Here is a 16,021-nt window from a genome sequence, read left to right on the forward strand (position 1 = left end):
AGTCTTCCATGAAGCCAGGGATTTTGTCTGTTTTGATCAGAGACATAGTAGGTGCTAAATAAATTTTGTAATAATTTAATATTTCCAATTTAATGGTCAAATGCTTTTTCATTATGTGTTCTTTAGATTACTACTCAAATTTAACATTTCTTCATACATCTACTGGTTTAATTTTCCCTTGTGAACCTGGTTAGGTTCCTTGTCTGTATGTTCCATTTTTTTCCCCTTCTTGGTTTGTAATAACTCTTTAAAATCCTTGGTTTATGCCTGCAAATGTTTTTCGCAGTTTTTCATTTGCCTTTTATTTTTATGTTTTTTAATGAACAGAAGTTTTCAGTTTTAATGTAGCCAAGCCTACTTATCATTTCCTTTGAGTTCTTTTATGCTTGTAAAAGCCTTTCCCATGTTGATACCACAGTAGTTACCTGTATTTTCTTCTACTCCTTTTGATTTTATTTTTAGGTTTTTTAAAATCCCATCTGGAATTTATTTTGCTATGTATTGTGTAAGGTAAAAAGATAAGTTTGTTTTTTCAAAGAGTTAATTAACTGTTCTAGCTCTCTCTTAATTTTTTTCTATATTATAACCACTATAAAGTGAATTTATTATTTCAAAAAATATTGATTAGGCAAGCTCCAAAGATGAACAATACCACTGAATGGCCTTCTAAAAAGGATCAGTATTTACAGATGTTTTTATCACCTTTTGTCTGGAGTACTTATTTTCCTTTCTTGCTATATCCTATTTTCTTTTTTGTGACAAGGGAGAAAAGTTAGACGAAAATGTTTAAAATTGGTTATAATTCCTGACATCACATGCTGTTTCAGATAGTGATTAATAAACACTTTATGTCAGTTTAACATCTTTCCCAAATGACCCTTACTGTTCTTGATAGAACTACTGCAGCTCCATCACTCAGACCTTACCTAAGCATTGCTTACTCAGTAAAGGCACACCCAGGATGAAACGGGCAGTGGATACGGCGCACATCCTTGTCACACCAAACTTAATATTTCTTACAAGTTTTAAAGTCCTCAGAAACAAACCCTTATGATAAATCACCAGTGGATATAGAATGCACATCTTGCAGAGATTTATTAATTATGAACATTTTTTTCACAGATTTTTATCCTGTTTTATAAAAACGTATCTTGTCTTTCATTCGTAGTTCTTAACTCATATAATTTATTCAGATTAGCCAGCTTCAATCAGAGAATCAGGGACAGCTTTGATTTTCATTTTCATAGGTGCTCCTGAGAAGTACCATAGTTACTGTTCCTTTGAAATAATCTTGCTGAAGCAGCTCTTCTTATTCATTGCTGGTGCACCAATGGTTGCGTTTGCTTCCTGTCTCTTAAGAGCACAGCAGCTGTTCTCCAAAGGATGCTCTCATCTCTTTCGTTGGCTGCCTTTTTTATTGTGGAGTTTTGACTGTGGAAATTCAACTTAAGTGTGTGGAAAGCCATTGATAAATGGAATTGAATTATCTGTCTTTCTATTCTCTGAAGCTTTTTGTTATTTTTAATAGCTTCTTAGATATAAACAAATTTTCAAGTTCTCTCAGACTCATTCTTTCATATTCATTTACCAGAATCCAGTTTCTTTCCTGATTACCCATATCTTTAAACTCAGGTTTCTGTTCAACATCCCTTCCTATCACTACTAAACAGTTGTTAGAGCTTCCTGTTAATAACCACTGGGTACAGTTTTGTTTACAGTGCCTCATTCACAGGTATAACTGAAAAAATTAAGAAAGATCATAGTGCTTAAGAAAGTCCCTTCAATATCCCTTAATGTAGAATATTGCTTGTTCTTTCTCAAAATTATGTGTGTAATTGAGATAGAGTGTAGAAGGGAATATGTACAAATATGTATTAGAGTGATAAAATTATAGGTGATTTTTTTCCCTTATATTTACTCACTTCACTAAACTTTCTATGTTACCTTGATTATATTACCTTCTATATTGACTCAAAACCTTTTTTTTTCAGGAGGTGACATGTCTAAGAATGTGAGCCAGTCGCAGATGGCAAAATTGAATCAACAAATGGCCAAAATGATGGATCCAAGAGTTCTTCATCACATGGGTAAGTACAAAATTGTTGTCAGTTGCTAATACCAAGTTTAGTTGATAAGAGTTGAGTTTTAATAAGCTTCTGTTGTGCTTTTATGAAAATCTGTTCAAAAGATGTGTGATATGAGGGAAATGGCCATCTGATTTCTAAGTTAAATGGTTGTAATAGTGCCACATACGCTGAAGTTTTATGCATTCCTCTGTTGCCATCTCTGATTTTTGAGCAAGCTACTTAGTCATCTTTTGCTAATGCTTGTTCTAGTGACCTTTTGCCCTAGTTTAGAATCTGGATATTTTCAATGATGAGACTTGGAAATTATATAGGGATTTTGAAACCCATTTCCACTTTTACTATATAACCTATGAAAATTTCCTTAAACTTTGTGAACCTCACTTTCCCCTCTTGTAAATCACAGATAATATCTCATCAGGAAATTGTGACAATTAAATGAGCTAATATATATGAAAGCATTTAGTACAGTTCTTGGCATATAGTAGATGTTCAGTAAATGGTGAATTCTTTTCTTTCTGTAAGTCCTATGAAATAACTCCTTCTCCTCTCCCCAAATTGATTAGTATTCACAACGAGACTCTTTTTGACTCCCAGGAGAATTTTTTTTGTTTAGATTTGTTGACTCCCTAACATGTGTAACACCTTCTGTTCTAAGACCTTTTCATGTATTATCTCATTTATTCCTCACAACTTGATGAGGTAGGTTATTCATTCTCTTTTATGGGTGAGGATACTAGGAATAATACAATTTTAATTGGTATATTCTTTAAGGCTGATGACCAAATTCCAGTCAGAACACAGTATACTTTTTAGAAGTTAAAGTATTAGGCAAAAGTAACAAATGTGTCAAGTTCTACGTAATGATCTGATTTTCCTCTCCTTTTGCTGTAGGTGGTATGGCGGGACTTCAGTCAATGATGAGGCAGTTTCAGCAGGGTGCTGCTGGCAATATGAAAGGCATGATGGGATTCAATAATATGTAAAGAAGATGCCTTAATATAAACAGACTCAGTTGATAAAATTATTTGCTGAGACCTCAGAGTTTCCCTTCTTTTTGCAAATGGGGAAAAAAAGTATTTTTCTGGCCTGTCTTGCCCTTTTTCTTTCTCTTCTTGTCTTTTTTCCCCATCCTTTTCATTTTCTTCCTTCCTTCCTTCCCTCCCTCCCTCTGATGGGGGGGAGGGAATACATGGTTTTGGTGGAAATCATTATATTTTTGCCTTAGATTTTCTTCTGTTAGTTTTCACTATCATAACACTTCTTAAGTTAAACAAATCATGATGTAAAATTTTAGTACTTAAAAGTTTTTAATTGTCTCAGAGGCCAAGCATTACATTTGTAAACAGTCCTGGTCAGTAGTTAACATGATGTCTCAATAAAAAGTGCTGTAAAATAAACTTCAAAGTCATTATAAGTTGAGGGGTTGTTAACTTTCTTTATGGTTTAAAATTATCAGTGTATCATGTTAAAAGGCACACAGAAAGCCAATAGCTATGTGTCATTTAAAACTATTCCTAGAGGTATACCTTTAATGGGAAATGTGGTAGAATAACTTGACCATTAGTATTAGCAATTTTTGTTTAACTTAGAATAATTAAGATAATTTTGCCATAGAAAATCTTAGCTCTTCCATTTAAATTGAAATTGTGAATTTAGTTACAGTTCTCAATATAATGTTTTGTATATAACTTGCATTTTCTTACCTCATATTTTTGAAGCCTTAATGGCAATATTTGGGTTTTTTTTTAAAGCTAATTTTGTTGTTTCTTACATACCAAAAATCTGCTTGAAGAAATTGAAGTACTTTGATGATAATAGCTCATGTATAGACCTCCTAGTGGGAAAATAATTGCAAATAGTAGGCTGTCACTATTATACATTAAAAATAATGAGACTATGACAAGGTTGATCTGGTTGTTGGTTACTTTGGATTGCTGCACAGTTCATTCAGAACAATGGCTTTTACATAAGTTATGGAATTAATTAAAAATACTAGGATAATTATTATACATATTCATTACTGATGTCGTGAAGATCATAGATCTGGTATAGCAGTGTGTTTTGAACTAGGATGAACTGATTCAGCAAAGGATTGATTTAGTAGGAGAGAGTGAAAGAAATAGCTAGTCTTTATACTATTAATTTTTTATGTCTCAAGAGTTTTTAAAAAGGTCTTATAAGCCAAAGTATCTTTAAAAAATAATTACATAAAGAATGCAGCTGATTTTCCTGTATACTTGGGCAAAGATTTTATAACCCATTAAATTATTTTCACCAGCTAAAAACTAGAATATCTGTATAGAACACTGTATACCCTGTAAAAGTGATGTATCTTGTGTTTTGCAGAAATGTCATCACGAGTTCCAGCTAGAGAAATTTGACAATAGAGAAAATACTGTTCTCTAAATTAGTTTCTCATTAAACTGATGCATACCACATTTTCTGGGCATGCATTTTTGTGATTTCTGTCCTCAAGGTACCACTTTTGCATTTTGACCAAAAAAGAAAATGAGACACTTGGTCAAACTTTATGGCTTCAGGCATTGTTTTAAGTATTTTTGTGTCTGATACAAATTATGTTTTTCAGAAGTAAAAATAACAGTGGCAAAGGACAACTAAAGGCCCAGAACACCTAGTTCAGCTTCCATTTTTCTTTCCTCTTCTGTAAAATGAGGGAATTGGAGATGCTCTGTAAAATTCTGATTCCATTAATTCCTCTACCTGGCATCTTTAGTTACAAAAGCTATCCTTCAGTTCTCACAGTTTTTATCAAACTACTGATTTTTGACAGCATAAGTACTACATACTAAAATCAAATTCTTTAATAATTTGAACAAATTTCCTTTATTTTTCGCTATTGTTAAAATTGGTTCCTTAGCTTTTTGGTATCTGTTATATTCCCAGCTTAGACCACTAGCTAGATCTGACATTGTACAGCATTGGATTCTTCCTGAATCTTATGTTACTTAAATATGTACAAACATAAAACTAGGTATAATTCCTTAGGCTTAGAATGCTTATGTAATTGTAAAATAAAAACAAACAGAAATTAATTATCAACAAACTACAGTACCAAGAAAGGGCAAGTCAACAATTTAACTTGGTGGATGTCAGTGTTCTCCTGCAAGTGTCATATTTGCTGGCATATAAGATATAAGGTGTATATATACACAAAGCATTGCAATTTTATGGAGAAATTTTTTGGAAAAAATTAAGTACTTTTCATCATGTAGTAAAAGTGATTTTAAAGTGTATTACATAAACCATTATTTTGTTAAATAAATACAGTATATTGTAATGTGAGAAGTCCTAAGTTCTGATATGCAGTAACATTTACTAACCTTGAATAGAAGTATAGTGGCACATACCTAAAAAGAAATGTAATATTGGGGCCGGCCCCATGGCCAAGTGGTTAAGTTTGAGTGCTCTGCTTCGCGGGCCCAGGGTTTCACGGGTTCGGATCCTGGGCGCGGACATGGCACTGCTCGTCAGGCCATGTTGAGGCGGTGTCCCACATGCCACAACTAGAAGGACCCACAACTAAAATATACAGCTATGTACCAGGGGGCTTTGGGAAGAAAAAGAAAAACTAAAATCTTAAGGAAAAAAAAAAAAGAAATGTAATATTATCAATAAATACTGATATGAGAAGGCAGCAAAACCAGGAAATTTACCAGAACTAAAGTCTCATCATGCATAGCAATGTAGGTAAAATTAATATAATATTAATAACTTATGTCAGTAAATGTAGGGTGTCTAAAAAGTAAACCATAATATAAAATAAAATTGAATGGATTTCTTTTACAGGTAGCTTTAGTACATGTAAACAAATATTTCAGTAAAAAATGGAACAGTGTGTAAAACAAATGTAAAGGAATTTCACCTCGATGCTTGTGTATGCAGTAAAATCAAGTATTTTGCTATTTGAATACAGAGAGCAACCAAGGAATTTGAATAAGCTCTAATAAAAACTGTGTCAGTGGGAACCTTGCTAAATAACAACTAAATGTAAGTTTTAGTCTTTAAAACCTAGCAATGATTATTAATAAAGCCAAGTAAGTTATCATTATTCCAAACTGGAAAGCTGTCATCACAGCTCAAATCTAGATGATTTTGTTCCTTGCTGGCATTCACTGGATTAAAAACTGAGTCATCGTCAAAATTCTGCTCTAAGTTGCAGTTACCATGTTCTGAACATTAAGCTTTTGCATTAAGGTTGAACCTAGTACCTTCTTTGCTTTTGAGCCACGAGGTACAGGAATGATGCATTTATATCTCAAATGTTGGGGGATTAATTTAAATTTTACTTCTAGATCAGTGGTCTAGTCCATGGCTTGTTGCTTTTGTAAAGTAGTTATTGATGTGATTTGAAATTTTGCTAACAGTTTTTTCCCCACACTTTGCCATTAGGGGTAGGGAACAATTTATTTGTGCTCAGTGTTGAGTACTCCAGGCCCTATCCCTCTCTACTGACCTCTTATCTGTAATACAAGCATATTGAGTACAAGGTAATTTTTGGATACTTTTAAAGACAAAATACACCTTGTAAGCTGGTAATTATGGCCCATTTCCTTTGATAATATTAATGTGCCACACAAGTTCTTTTGAATTTGGCATGCCTATGCTATTGTCTCATTGCTTTTCTGTCTGTTCGTTTGAAAACATCATTTGAAGAGCATGTTATATCTTTTAGCTTCACCTGGCTTACAAGATTCTCTCATTAGCCTAAAACAATGCATTTCTCAGTACCAGTTGGCTCATAAATGGAAAAACAGTGAAGAAGTTGCACAGCAGTAGCTGCTTGTAAAAGGAGTAATTGAGATGAGCCCGATGCTAAGAAAATCTCCTAAGGGGCCTGAGACTCCTGTGACACTGCTGCGTAAAGGCTTTTCCTTCTCATGGGAAGTGGAAGGAAGCAATATCCTGTGACTGTGGTCTCTTTCTTAAGCAACGTATGCCAAAGTTTTGTGAGCGTCTTTCCAGAGAAAGGTTCTGTATCTGCATCAAGTGAGGAGAACATGTACTGTCTGTGTATTTGCATAGTTTAGGAATCATGCTTGCTTGCTTTTTGTGATTTTATATTAGAATGAGGGAGACGTGCTCCTCCGTGACCCAAAAAAGGTAAGAGTTGGTGTTGGATATATTCATGGGCCCATAATTTCTGACTTTGGGAAATCAGTTAAGGGGTTCAGAATTTTGTTGCTGGCAGAAGTGCGAGAAATATCCGTCTATTTCCTGACACTGCATTTAATGGGAAACACAGAGTGAGAGACCCTGCAGTGGATGTGCATCCCTTGGTTTTCTGCAGTTTCTTTCTTAGTGTGTTAAAAGAAACAACGGATTGTTTTGCACTGAGATTAAAAGGCATCCTTAATTGTGGAAGTCCTTATTATATCCTTTATACTTGTTTTTTAGATTATTATCAGAAGACTCCTAGGATCTACAGACTTCAGATTAAGATGTACAGCTCTTCAACCTGATATTACTGCATTCAGGCATAGTGTACCAAAAAACTAATATTTTATGACTGCCACCATATAAAGAATTTTGGTAGTTGATTATCAATAGTACATTCTTATGACATTAAAAAATCTGACCAAATTTCAATTAAAACCCATGTGTTCACCTAGCATCAAATAAAACAAGTTCACTTGGTGTTTTCAATTACTTCTTACATGCAGGGCTTTAAAGCTTACAAATGGCTGTCTCTTTAATAATAGACTTCAAAAAATATGCACTTTATTAATTTCCATCCAAATCTCTCCAAATACCACACTCACTTTTGGTCTCAGAATTATCTGCCCCCCTATTTCTGACATTTTCATTCTCAGAAGGACAGAGTGGCTAAGAGTGTAGGCCATGGAATCAGACTGCCTGAGTTTGAACCTTTGCTCTGTTGCTTGCTTACCAGCTGTGGCCCTGAGCAAGTTACTTTAACCTCTCTGAGCCTTCGTTTCCTCATATGTAAAATGTTGGTAATTATACTAGTACCTCAGAGTTGTGAGGAAGAGTTAATACAAGGAAAGCCCGTAGCGCAGTACCTGGCATATCAGGCTCCATGAATGAAGCCACTGCTGTGATTTAACCATTTCTTTATCTTTATGCTTAAAATCAACCGAAAATGTATTTTAATTTTTACCACCTTATTTTTTCTTGTGCATCATTGATAATGAAAATATATCTCCCTGAGGGTTGGGATAACCTTAAAAATACTCTCTACTAAAATATATATATTTAGGTATGTTAAAACCCTAAGAAATTCTTTTTTTATTTGATGGACATTCCTGGTTATCGAATTTTATTCAGCTTTGTTTTCCCAGCTTTTCACAGAACTAGGTAGATCCAAATTTACCTTTTAGCTCTACAAGCATCATTAAATGATGAATTTAGACTGCAATTATGTTTTCAAGTAGATAAATTATATCTGAATTTATTTTTTGTCATAGAATACAATTTATACTACAAAGTGAAAGAGGGAACGATTTGGCATGTTGCTTTGTTGCCCACTTTTAGTTGAGCTATGACAGTATGGAAATGATGATAAAAATGTAAATCGCCAAAATGAAACCATTGGAGTTTCCATGGTTTTCCGTTGCTATGCGTTGTTGGTTTGTCATAGACTGCTCCTCAATTGCATATTTGTGTGACAAATAACTCTTCTGAGGAAAAACTTCCAGTTTATGTTGGAATGTGACTCGCATTTTGAATTTTCAGTAAACTAAGAAATATACTTGTTAACCATGAAAATAAGTTCTGATGCAGCAGTGAAAATTATTTGACGTTTAATTGCCAATTCAAAATAAAATCAGGTATTTATAAACATTCCACAAATTTTTAGTAATAAAGATTGTTATCCTTGCCAGTAAGAGGAAAGGGATTTTGAATACATGTAACGTAGAACTGCCCTGTTTATGAAAGCCAATTCATGAAGTGTTTAACAATTGGCTCTTTATTTTTTTTTTCAATTTATCGCAGAGTTTGTTTTTGCTGTTTTTGACTGTCTCAACCCCTTGCTAATGCCACTAGACAGCATCAGATCATGTTACTAAAACTCATTTACCTCAGCAGCAAGCTCCTGTGGTTTTATTACCAGAAAATAGATTTTGAATGTTTAATTTTTAAAATGTAGATGGTTTTCAAATGATCACCTTTTGTTCTTCAGGCTTTCGTGTGGTTTTTAGGTTATCATAGTTATATGCAGGATCGAAAGTGTACAGAAATCTTAAGCAGAGTAGGGAAAAAGGATTTTTGCACAGGAGAGAAAGGAATATTTAATGTTGTAGGGGTGTTGGACCTGCTGGTGCCATGCTGAACAACAGATACCACAGGCCATAACTTTGGGGAGCATTTCTGAATTTTGACTTGCATGAAGACGGAATTTAAAGTATTAAATGAAGCCCCCCACTGTGACCAAAATGTATTTTCTGACCTCTACAATTCGTGAAAAGTATCATACTAAAACTACAATAAAAAACCATTTATCTGGCCATGCTCCAACTAGTTTGTTAAAGTAATGCAGTGATCATTGCAATCATGACTTTTTAATTTGATTGAACACTGGGAAAAACGGGAATAATCAGGGATGCCCCCTCTACACACCCTCCCCGCCCAGAGATAATAAATTGTTCCTCACATTTGTCAAAATGGAAGCTTTTCGCTGCCCTCAGCTCTCCTTGAGGCCTCAACTTTTCCTACAGTTATAAAGTATTTCAAACAAGTGTAAGCAAAACTCCCCTCTGAGGCTCTTATTTCAAGGGTATTTTGCCTAGACTGAATGTTAGAAATGGAATAAGTAGCATGAGCCGTGCATTTTAAACCATGTCTTCAGCAACCACATCTCATCGCAAGCCCTCGCGCACAGTAGGCAGCTGTTCTCCTTTCACAAGCGCGGAAGCCACGGGCTGGGAGGGGGAGCGCCCAGGACGCCGCGGGCGAACGGCTGCGCGGGGCGCGGAAGCCAGCTTCGAGGCGCAGGTACGAGGCGTGACGTCACTGGTGGTGCCAGGCTGCGGCTCCGCGAGCTCGGCCCCGCCCGCGAGAGCCGGTGGTTGCGCCTCCCAGGCGGTGGGCAGCCGAGCCGGCCCCGCCCCCACGCCGCCGGCCCCGCCCCCAGGCCCCAGTCCCCCGCTGTGGCGTGGCCGGGCGCGGCGTGAGGCTGACCCTGCTGGTGAGTCCCACTTCCCGACAGTGGGCTCGGTCGGCGACGGGGCGGGGAGGCGGAGGATGGAAGTGAGCTTATCGGCCGTTGCGATCTATCTCGCCAGCGCCAGCAGTCCTGTGGCGGCGACCACGATGGACCAGGAGCCAGGGAGCCGTGCGGAAGGCGGAGAAGCGGCCCCGAACTCGGGGGCTGCGGCGGCCGCGGCGTTCAGGGAGTCGGCGCTGCAGGTAGGGGGCCGCCCCGGAGGCGGTGGCGCTGAGGCTGAGGCCGGGGGAGCCCAGCCTCCTCGCTGCCTTGTCGGCCGGCGGCCTTTTGGCCTGCCCGGCCTTCCTCCGAGCAGGCCGCCCGCCGGAGGGGCGTTTCGGGGCTCCTCCTCACGGTATCCCCGCCTCTGCTCAGAGACCCCGGCTTGGGGACAAGGGGCGGACGCCTCTGCTGCCGGCGGCCTCTCCCAAGCCCTCCGCTGGCAGCGCCGCAGACTCGGAGGCGGCCGCGGCTTTCCGGGGCGATCTGCCAGCTTCGAGTCTGCAAAGGAGACAAGGAAGGCGTGTCCCCGAGAGGCTGTCGTTAGAGTAGCTGGAAGCCAGGTGACGCCGGCCTCAGTCTCTTCTCGGCCTCTCGTTGTGCAAGTGCCCGACTTGACATCTGCCCTTTGGTCAGCTCCCAGCAACTATGTGCGAAGGGTTTACAGGCTATTTTTCACTTAATCCTTATAACTTATGCATAAGGTGGGCGTTATCCTGTCTTTCCAGTGTCAACAAATAAGAGGCATAGACTGCAAGAGAAGCAAAAAGTTTATTTGGGGTCTCAAGAATTGCAATTCGGGAGACAGATTCCAGTAGAAACTCAGTGTGCTCCAGTTACAGGAGAGGAGCTCAGGGTTTTTCTGGGGAAAAGGGGGAAAGATGAGGCACGTTGTATCAAGGAAGAGTTCAGTGGTGCTAGATGAGGTAAGGCTGGGTTTGTGCTTCATAGATTGTCTTGAGATTTGGTCATCAGGCAGGAGGCTAGACTTGTACTTCATTGGTTAGCAGTTGGGTCATCAGCAAAGTCCAATTTTATCAGTCCTCACAAACAGGATATTTTTGTCCTTACTGACTTCTTGGAGTGTTGGTGGATTGGTCCAGTTTGGAAATAAAGAAAATAAATATGACAGGCAGTTGCTCTGAAATGGCTGCTCTGGCTCTCTTTTAATATGGCTTTCCTCATGTCATCTTTCACATTTTCGTCTTTTGGTCAAGATCTCTCTTGAAAGCATTGCTGATCAAACATTGGAAAGCATTGCTGATTGACTATTGGAAAGGATTGCTGATCAGCCATCAAAACATCGTTGGTCCCTTGTCACCAGGAAGGCTTATTCCCAGTATGCGTGTCCCACGTAGGAGGGAAAACGGTTTCCTTAGGAACCGTTAGGCCACATTGGAGCGACAGGAGCGACAAGAGCGCCAGAGCAAAGGAAGGCTCTACCATCAAATTCTTTTAAGGGTAGTCATCTGTAGTTCCTTGAAGTTTCTCATGTGAAGTTTCATGTGAAGCCTTACTAATCATTTCCAAGTGCCGAACAACCATTATCCAAGTGGAGTTTTTATAACATTGAGCTATGCAGAGGAGAAAAAGTTTTACAACAACTAGAATTCCTATAATAACAAGCAAAATGGTAAGTCCAAATTGGAGAATAGACCTGAACCAGGAGTCAGTGCCTGAGGGCAGCCAGCTAAAGTGATCCAAGAATGACAGGATGTCAGTGGCCACTGTATTTAACCATTTGGCTTGTGCCCCGATTCTGTCTCGTTCTGTCTCTACCTTCCCAGAGGTGTTTACCCAAGTAAAATGAGGTATTTACAACAAATACAAATGTTACACTTACGTCTCTGGAGGTTTGATTGGTGAGGTGAGAAGTTCTAGACACTTAGCACCATGAATTAGGGGGGGAATAGTGGAGAGATTGGTAGTTAAATGTACTGAAGGATTCTCTAGATTCATGTACAGAAGGGGGTTTCTGATGACAAACCTAATAGACAGATTTCCCCCTATTGTAACAGATTGGGAGATACGGATAAGAGTATTGTCTTTCTAAGAAAGAGGGAGAAGATAAGGCAAGAAGCAACAGCAAGTAGCAGGTGTATGGGCCTGGTTCAGCCATTTTGGGAAAGCTGTCTGCCTCAGATGTCAGCTGCTTCTCTTCCTAGGCAGTTGGATTTGGAGGTCTCCAGCGTTTGTACAGGACAGCATGTCAGATGGAGCCTTCTTTAACTGTGAGATGTATCTCCAAAATTCAGTGCCTTCTAGTTCTGCAACAGTGTCAGTGGTTAGGAGCACTTGGTAAGGTCCCTTCTGATGGGGCTTGAGGGCTGTGTTTCTCTGATGATGCTTCCAGAATACCCAGGCACCAGGCTCTAGATTGTGACCAACAGGAGCCTTTAAATTGGAATCTGGGAAAGCTTCTTTAACCTGTTGCTGATAGACTTGAGGATAAGACATTAGAGACTTAGAGCAGCTGGTCATATTAGCATAAGACAACAAGGGTTCAGCAGAAGGTTGTATACCAACAGACACTGACCTGCCAGTGACCGTCCCATGTGGAGTCAGTTCATGTTTCCTGAAGAGGGTACTGCAAACAGTTGGTGAGACCAAAAGCAATATTTTTGTTTCTGGCAGATGGAATAAGTTAAGGTTATCTGTAGATGGCTAAAGCTTTTTCTACTGATATTTGTGGGGAAGACACTTAAGATGCTGGACTTAGGGGCTGGCCCCGTGGCCGAGTGGTTAAGTTCGCGCGCTCCGCTGCAGGCGGCCCAGTGTTTCGTTAGTTCGAATCCTGGGAGCGGACATGGCACTGCTCATCAGACCACACTGAGGCAGCATCCCACATGCCACAACTAGAAGAACCCACAATGAAGAATACACAACTATGTACCGGGGGCTTTGGGGAGAAAAAGGAAAAAATAAAATCTTTAAAAAAAAAAAAAAAAGATGCTGGACTTAGTGCAAAGGTGCTTCTGTGGTCATTTGCCTCTTTTCCCCCTTTTTTTTCCCTTCAGTCTTAGAAATTGGTGATGGTGTAGATAACACTTCCCAGAGAGGTTACAGCCCTTTTGAGATTAATAGGGGAGGTTTGGGGTCTTGGTGGAAAGGCATGGGTGAAATCTGAACTGCCACTAAACCTGCATTTCTGGTTTTGCAAAGATTTGTAAGATAAGGACTGTTGCTTTCAATTCCTCAAAAATTAAGTTGTAACTTAAATGACATCATAGGTTGATTTACCTGTCCCACTACATTATCCCTAATTTGCTTCTTTCCTTCTGAGTACACAGTTTTATTCTAACTTAGGGATGAAGGCTACGAATATCAGCTTCTAATTTGGCCAAATTTCTGATCGTAAGTTACTGACTCCTTTCAAGTATCTTGTCAGGTTTCAGCTGGGATAAATAGCAGATACTTCTGGCAGTATTAAATAACTCCATTAATATTAATTTTTAATTTTAGTTTCTTCTTGTCTGTTTAAAGGAATAATGTAGCAGTTTACCAGAAAATCTCTCAGTCTCGTTAACTCTGGGAGGAGCCCATTCAGGCCTTCCTTTGAAAGTAGATATGGGGGTGTCTGTAAAGGCCTTAACTTAACAGACTTTTGTATAGTTTTTTCTTTTAGGTACCTCTTACTTCTTAATTTTTCATTAGCTTTAAGGAGTGACGCTTTCGGCAAGGCTATTTTGGAATTTTGATCCTTTGCTTTTAAGTGCACTGCTTAACTGATCTTATCTGATTGGGACGTTCCTTCTCCTGGTGTGTATAATTCCCCCAAGGCTGAGGCTCGCAGCACTTTGGCAGGATCCTAGCCAAAAATGGGAGTTCAACCCACATTTCTGTTCAGCCGTATTTTGGCCTTCAACCTGACAGTTACTAAGCCAAGCTCTCAGGACGTGACAAGTTTAGTAAGATTTTGCTGTTCCTTGCAAATATTTACAGCTTCTGGAACCATAGTTTTTAAACAGGTGTGCCAGAAGGTGGCATGCTAGATTCTTTAGAAATTAAAGATTGCATTCAATTTGTCTGGTCCTTGGTTCTCAAATCTAGTGCACAAAAAGACAAGTTTTAGAAGCTCAAAAGAGCCCCAAAGTGGCCACTGTATTTTTAAATCATCTTTAGTATTATTGGTCCACTGGGACAAAAATTTATTAGAGGAAGGACCATAGTTCTTAAATATAAACCCAGCTGGAGTTCCTGAGGGAGAAACTTCATGGGAACTGTTAGAAGATGAAATTCCCATGTTAAAGCGTGCCTGGACAAAGAGATGCCATTTGCAAGCCCCAGATTGTTACCTGTACTTCTGACCCGCTGGCTGTGGCTGTTTGGACAAACAACAAAACACACAATTTGAGCACTCCCCAGGTAGGGGGTAAACCCTCAGATGGCAGCGGCTGTAGCTGGCTCAGAGAAGCCTTTCCAGTTGGCAGCAGCTTGGAGACAGTTGTCTCCTGGGGTGTTTACTTTCTAAAGACATGGCAAAATTTACAACTTCAAACGACAGAGAGAAAAATGCAAGTTGTTTTTGTTGTTGTTTTCCTGGGAGTTTCCGGTAATTGCAGCTTAAAACTTTCCTTCAGTCTTAGGAATTGAATGTGGGTGGAGAAGGAGTGGAGGCAGTGACAGAGAAAGAAGTGTCAGCTCACTTTTCTAGCTTTGCAAGCTTTGAGAGAGGTCTGAATTGGCCTCAGTGAGTTGAGAATTAATAGCTTGCAGGGAAGCAACTTTTTCAGTGTTTCGTTTAGATACCTCAAGATACCAATTGAAATAAGCTTCCCATTCAATTTGTTTGACTTGATAACCTTTTTTCCAATTGAGCACACAAATAAACCAATTTAGGAATTTCAAAGGAGCCCCATTTAGGCCAGTGAACCCTCCAAATCATCCGAATAATGTGAATCCAGCAGGACAAAAATCTACATTTAGAAGGCCTGTATTCTTTAAACATCTAACCAGCAGGAATCCCAGAAGGGGGGCTGCTCTTGGGCAGTTTCCTTAGAAAATGTCTTCCCATTTGTAAGTACTTACCAGAGAGACAAAGGCCCAACAAGGAACCAAGCAAACAAGTCCTTAACAAAGCCAACAACGACAGGATGGTAGCCAGAACCGGTATCAAAGGACACCCAAATAAGGAGTCTGAACCCCTAACAAGGGCAGGAAATTCAGGCCCAGGAGGACTTACCACCGGGAGCCAGAGCCGCCAGGAGGAGACGATAGAGCACAGAGGACTTTTTGCAGGTGCCTTGCTGGAGTCCACAAAGCGGCACTGGAATCGGAGGTCAGTCCCTCTGGATCCCACTTCTGACACTACTATGCAATGTCAACAGATAAGAGGCATAAACTGCGGGAGGAGTAAAAGTTTATTTGGGATCTCAAGAATTGCAATTTGGGAGACACATATTCCAGTAGAAACTCAAATGTGCTCTAGGTACAGGACAGGGGCTCAGAGTTTTTATGGGGAACAGGGGAAAAGATGAGGCACGTTGTATCAAGGAAGAGTTCACTGGTGCTAGATGAGGTAAGGCTGGGTTTGTGCTTCATAGATTGTCTTGAGATTTGGTCATCAGGCAGGAGGCTAGACTTGTACTTCATTGATTCGTTAGCCATTTAATCATCAGCAAAGTCCAGTTTAATCAGTCCTTGCAAATAGGATATTTTTGTCGTTACTGACTTCTTGGAATGTTGGTGGTTTGGTCCAGTTTGGAAGATAAAACAAAAGGTGTGAGGCAGTTCCTCTGAAATGACTGCT

At 39.3% G+C, this 16,021-nt stretch overlaps 1 protein-coding gene across 6 annotated transcripts in view; it reads left to right on the forward strand.

Moving 5' to 3' along the window:
* SRP54 (signal recognition particle 54) overlaps positions 1-16,021 on the forward strand; it is a 79,343-nt gene that overhangs the window by 37,826 nt on the left and 25,496 nt on the right. For 4 of the 6 annotated variants that reach the window (XM_023623962.2, XM_014734156.3, XM_001491025.7 and 1 more), the window contains 2 exons: positions 1,992-2,087; positions 2,979-3,501. In XM_023623962.2, coding sequence (XP_023479730.1) covers positions 1,992-2,087; positions 2,979-3,070 — 188 coding nt within the window. In that variant the 3' untranslated portion in view covers positions 3,071-3,501. Of the gene's footprint in view, positions 1-1,991; positions 2,088-2,978; positions 3,502-10,262; positions 10,476-16,021 lie in introns of those variants that run through there. The other 2 variants (XM_070242071.1, XM_001914952.6) reach the window with 2 other exon arrangements.

Source organism: Equus caballus, chromosome 1 (genome assembly GCF_041296265.1).
Source record: "Equus caballus isolate H_3958 breed thoroughbred chromosome 1, TB-T2T, whole genome shotgun sequence".
NCBI lineage: Eukaryota > Metazoa > Chordata > Mammalia > Perissodactyla > Equidae > Equus > Equus caballus.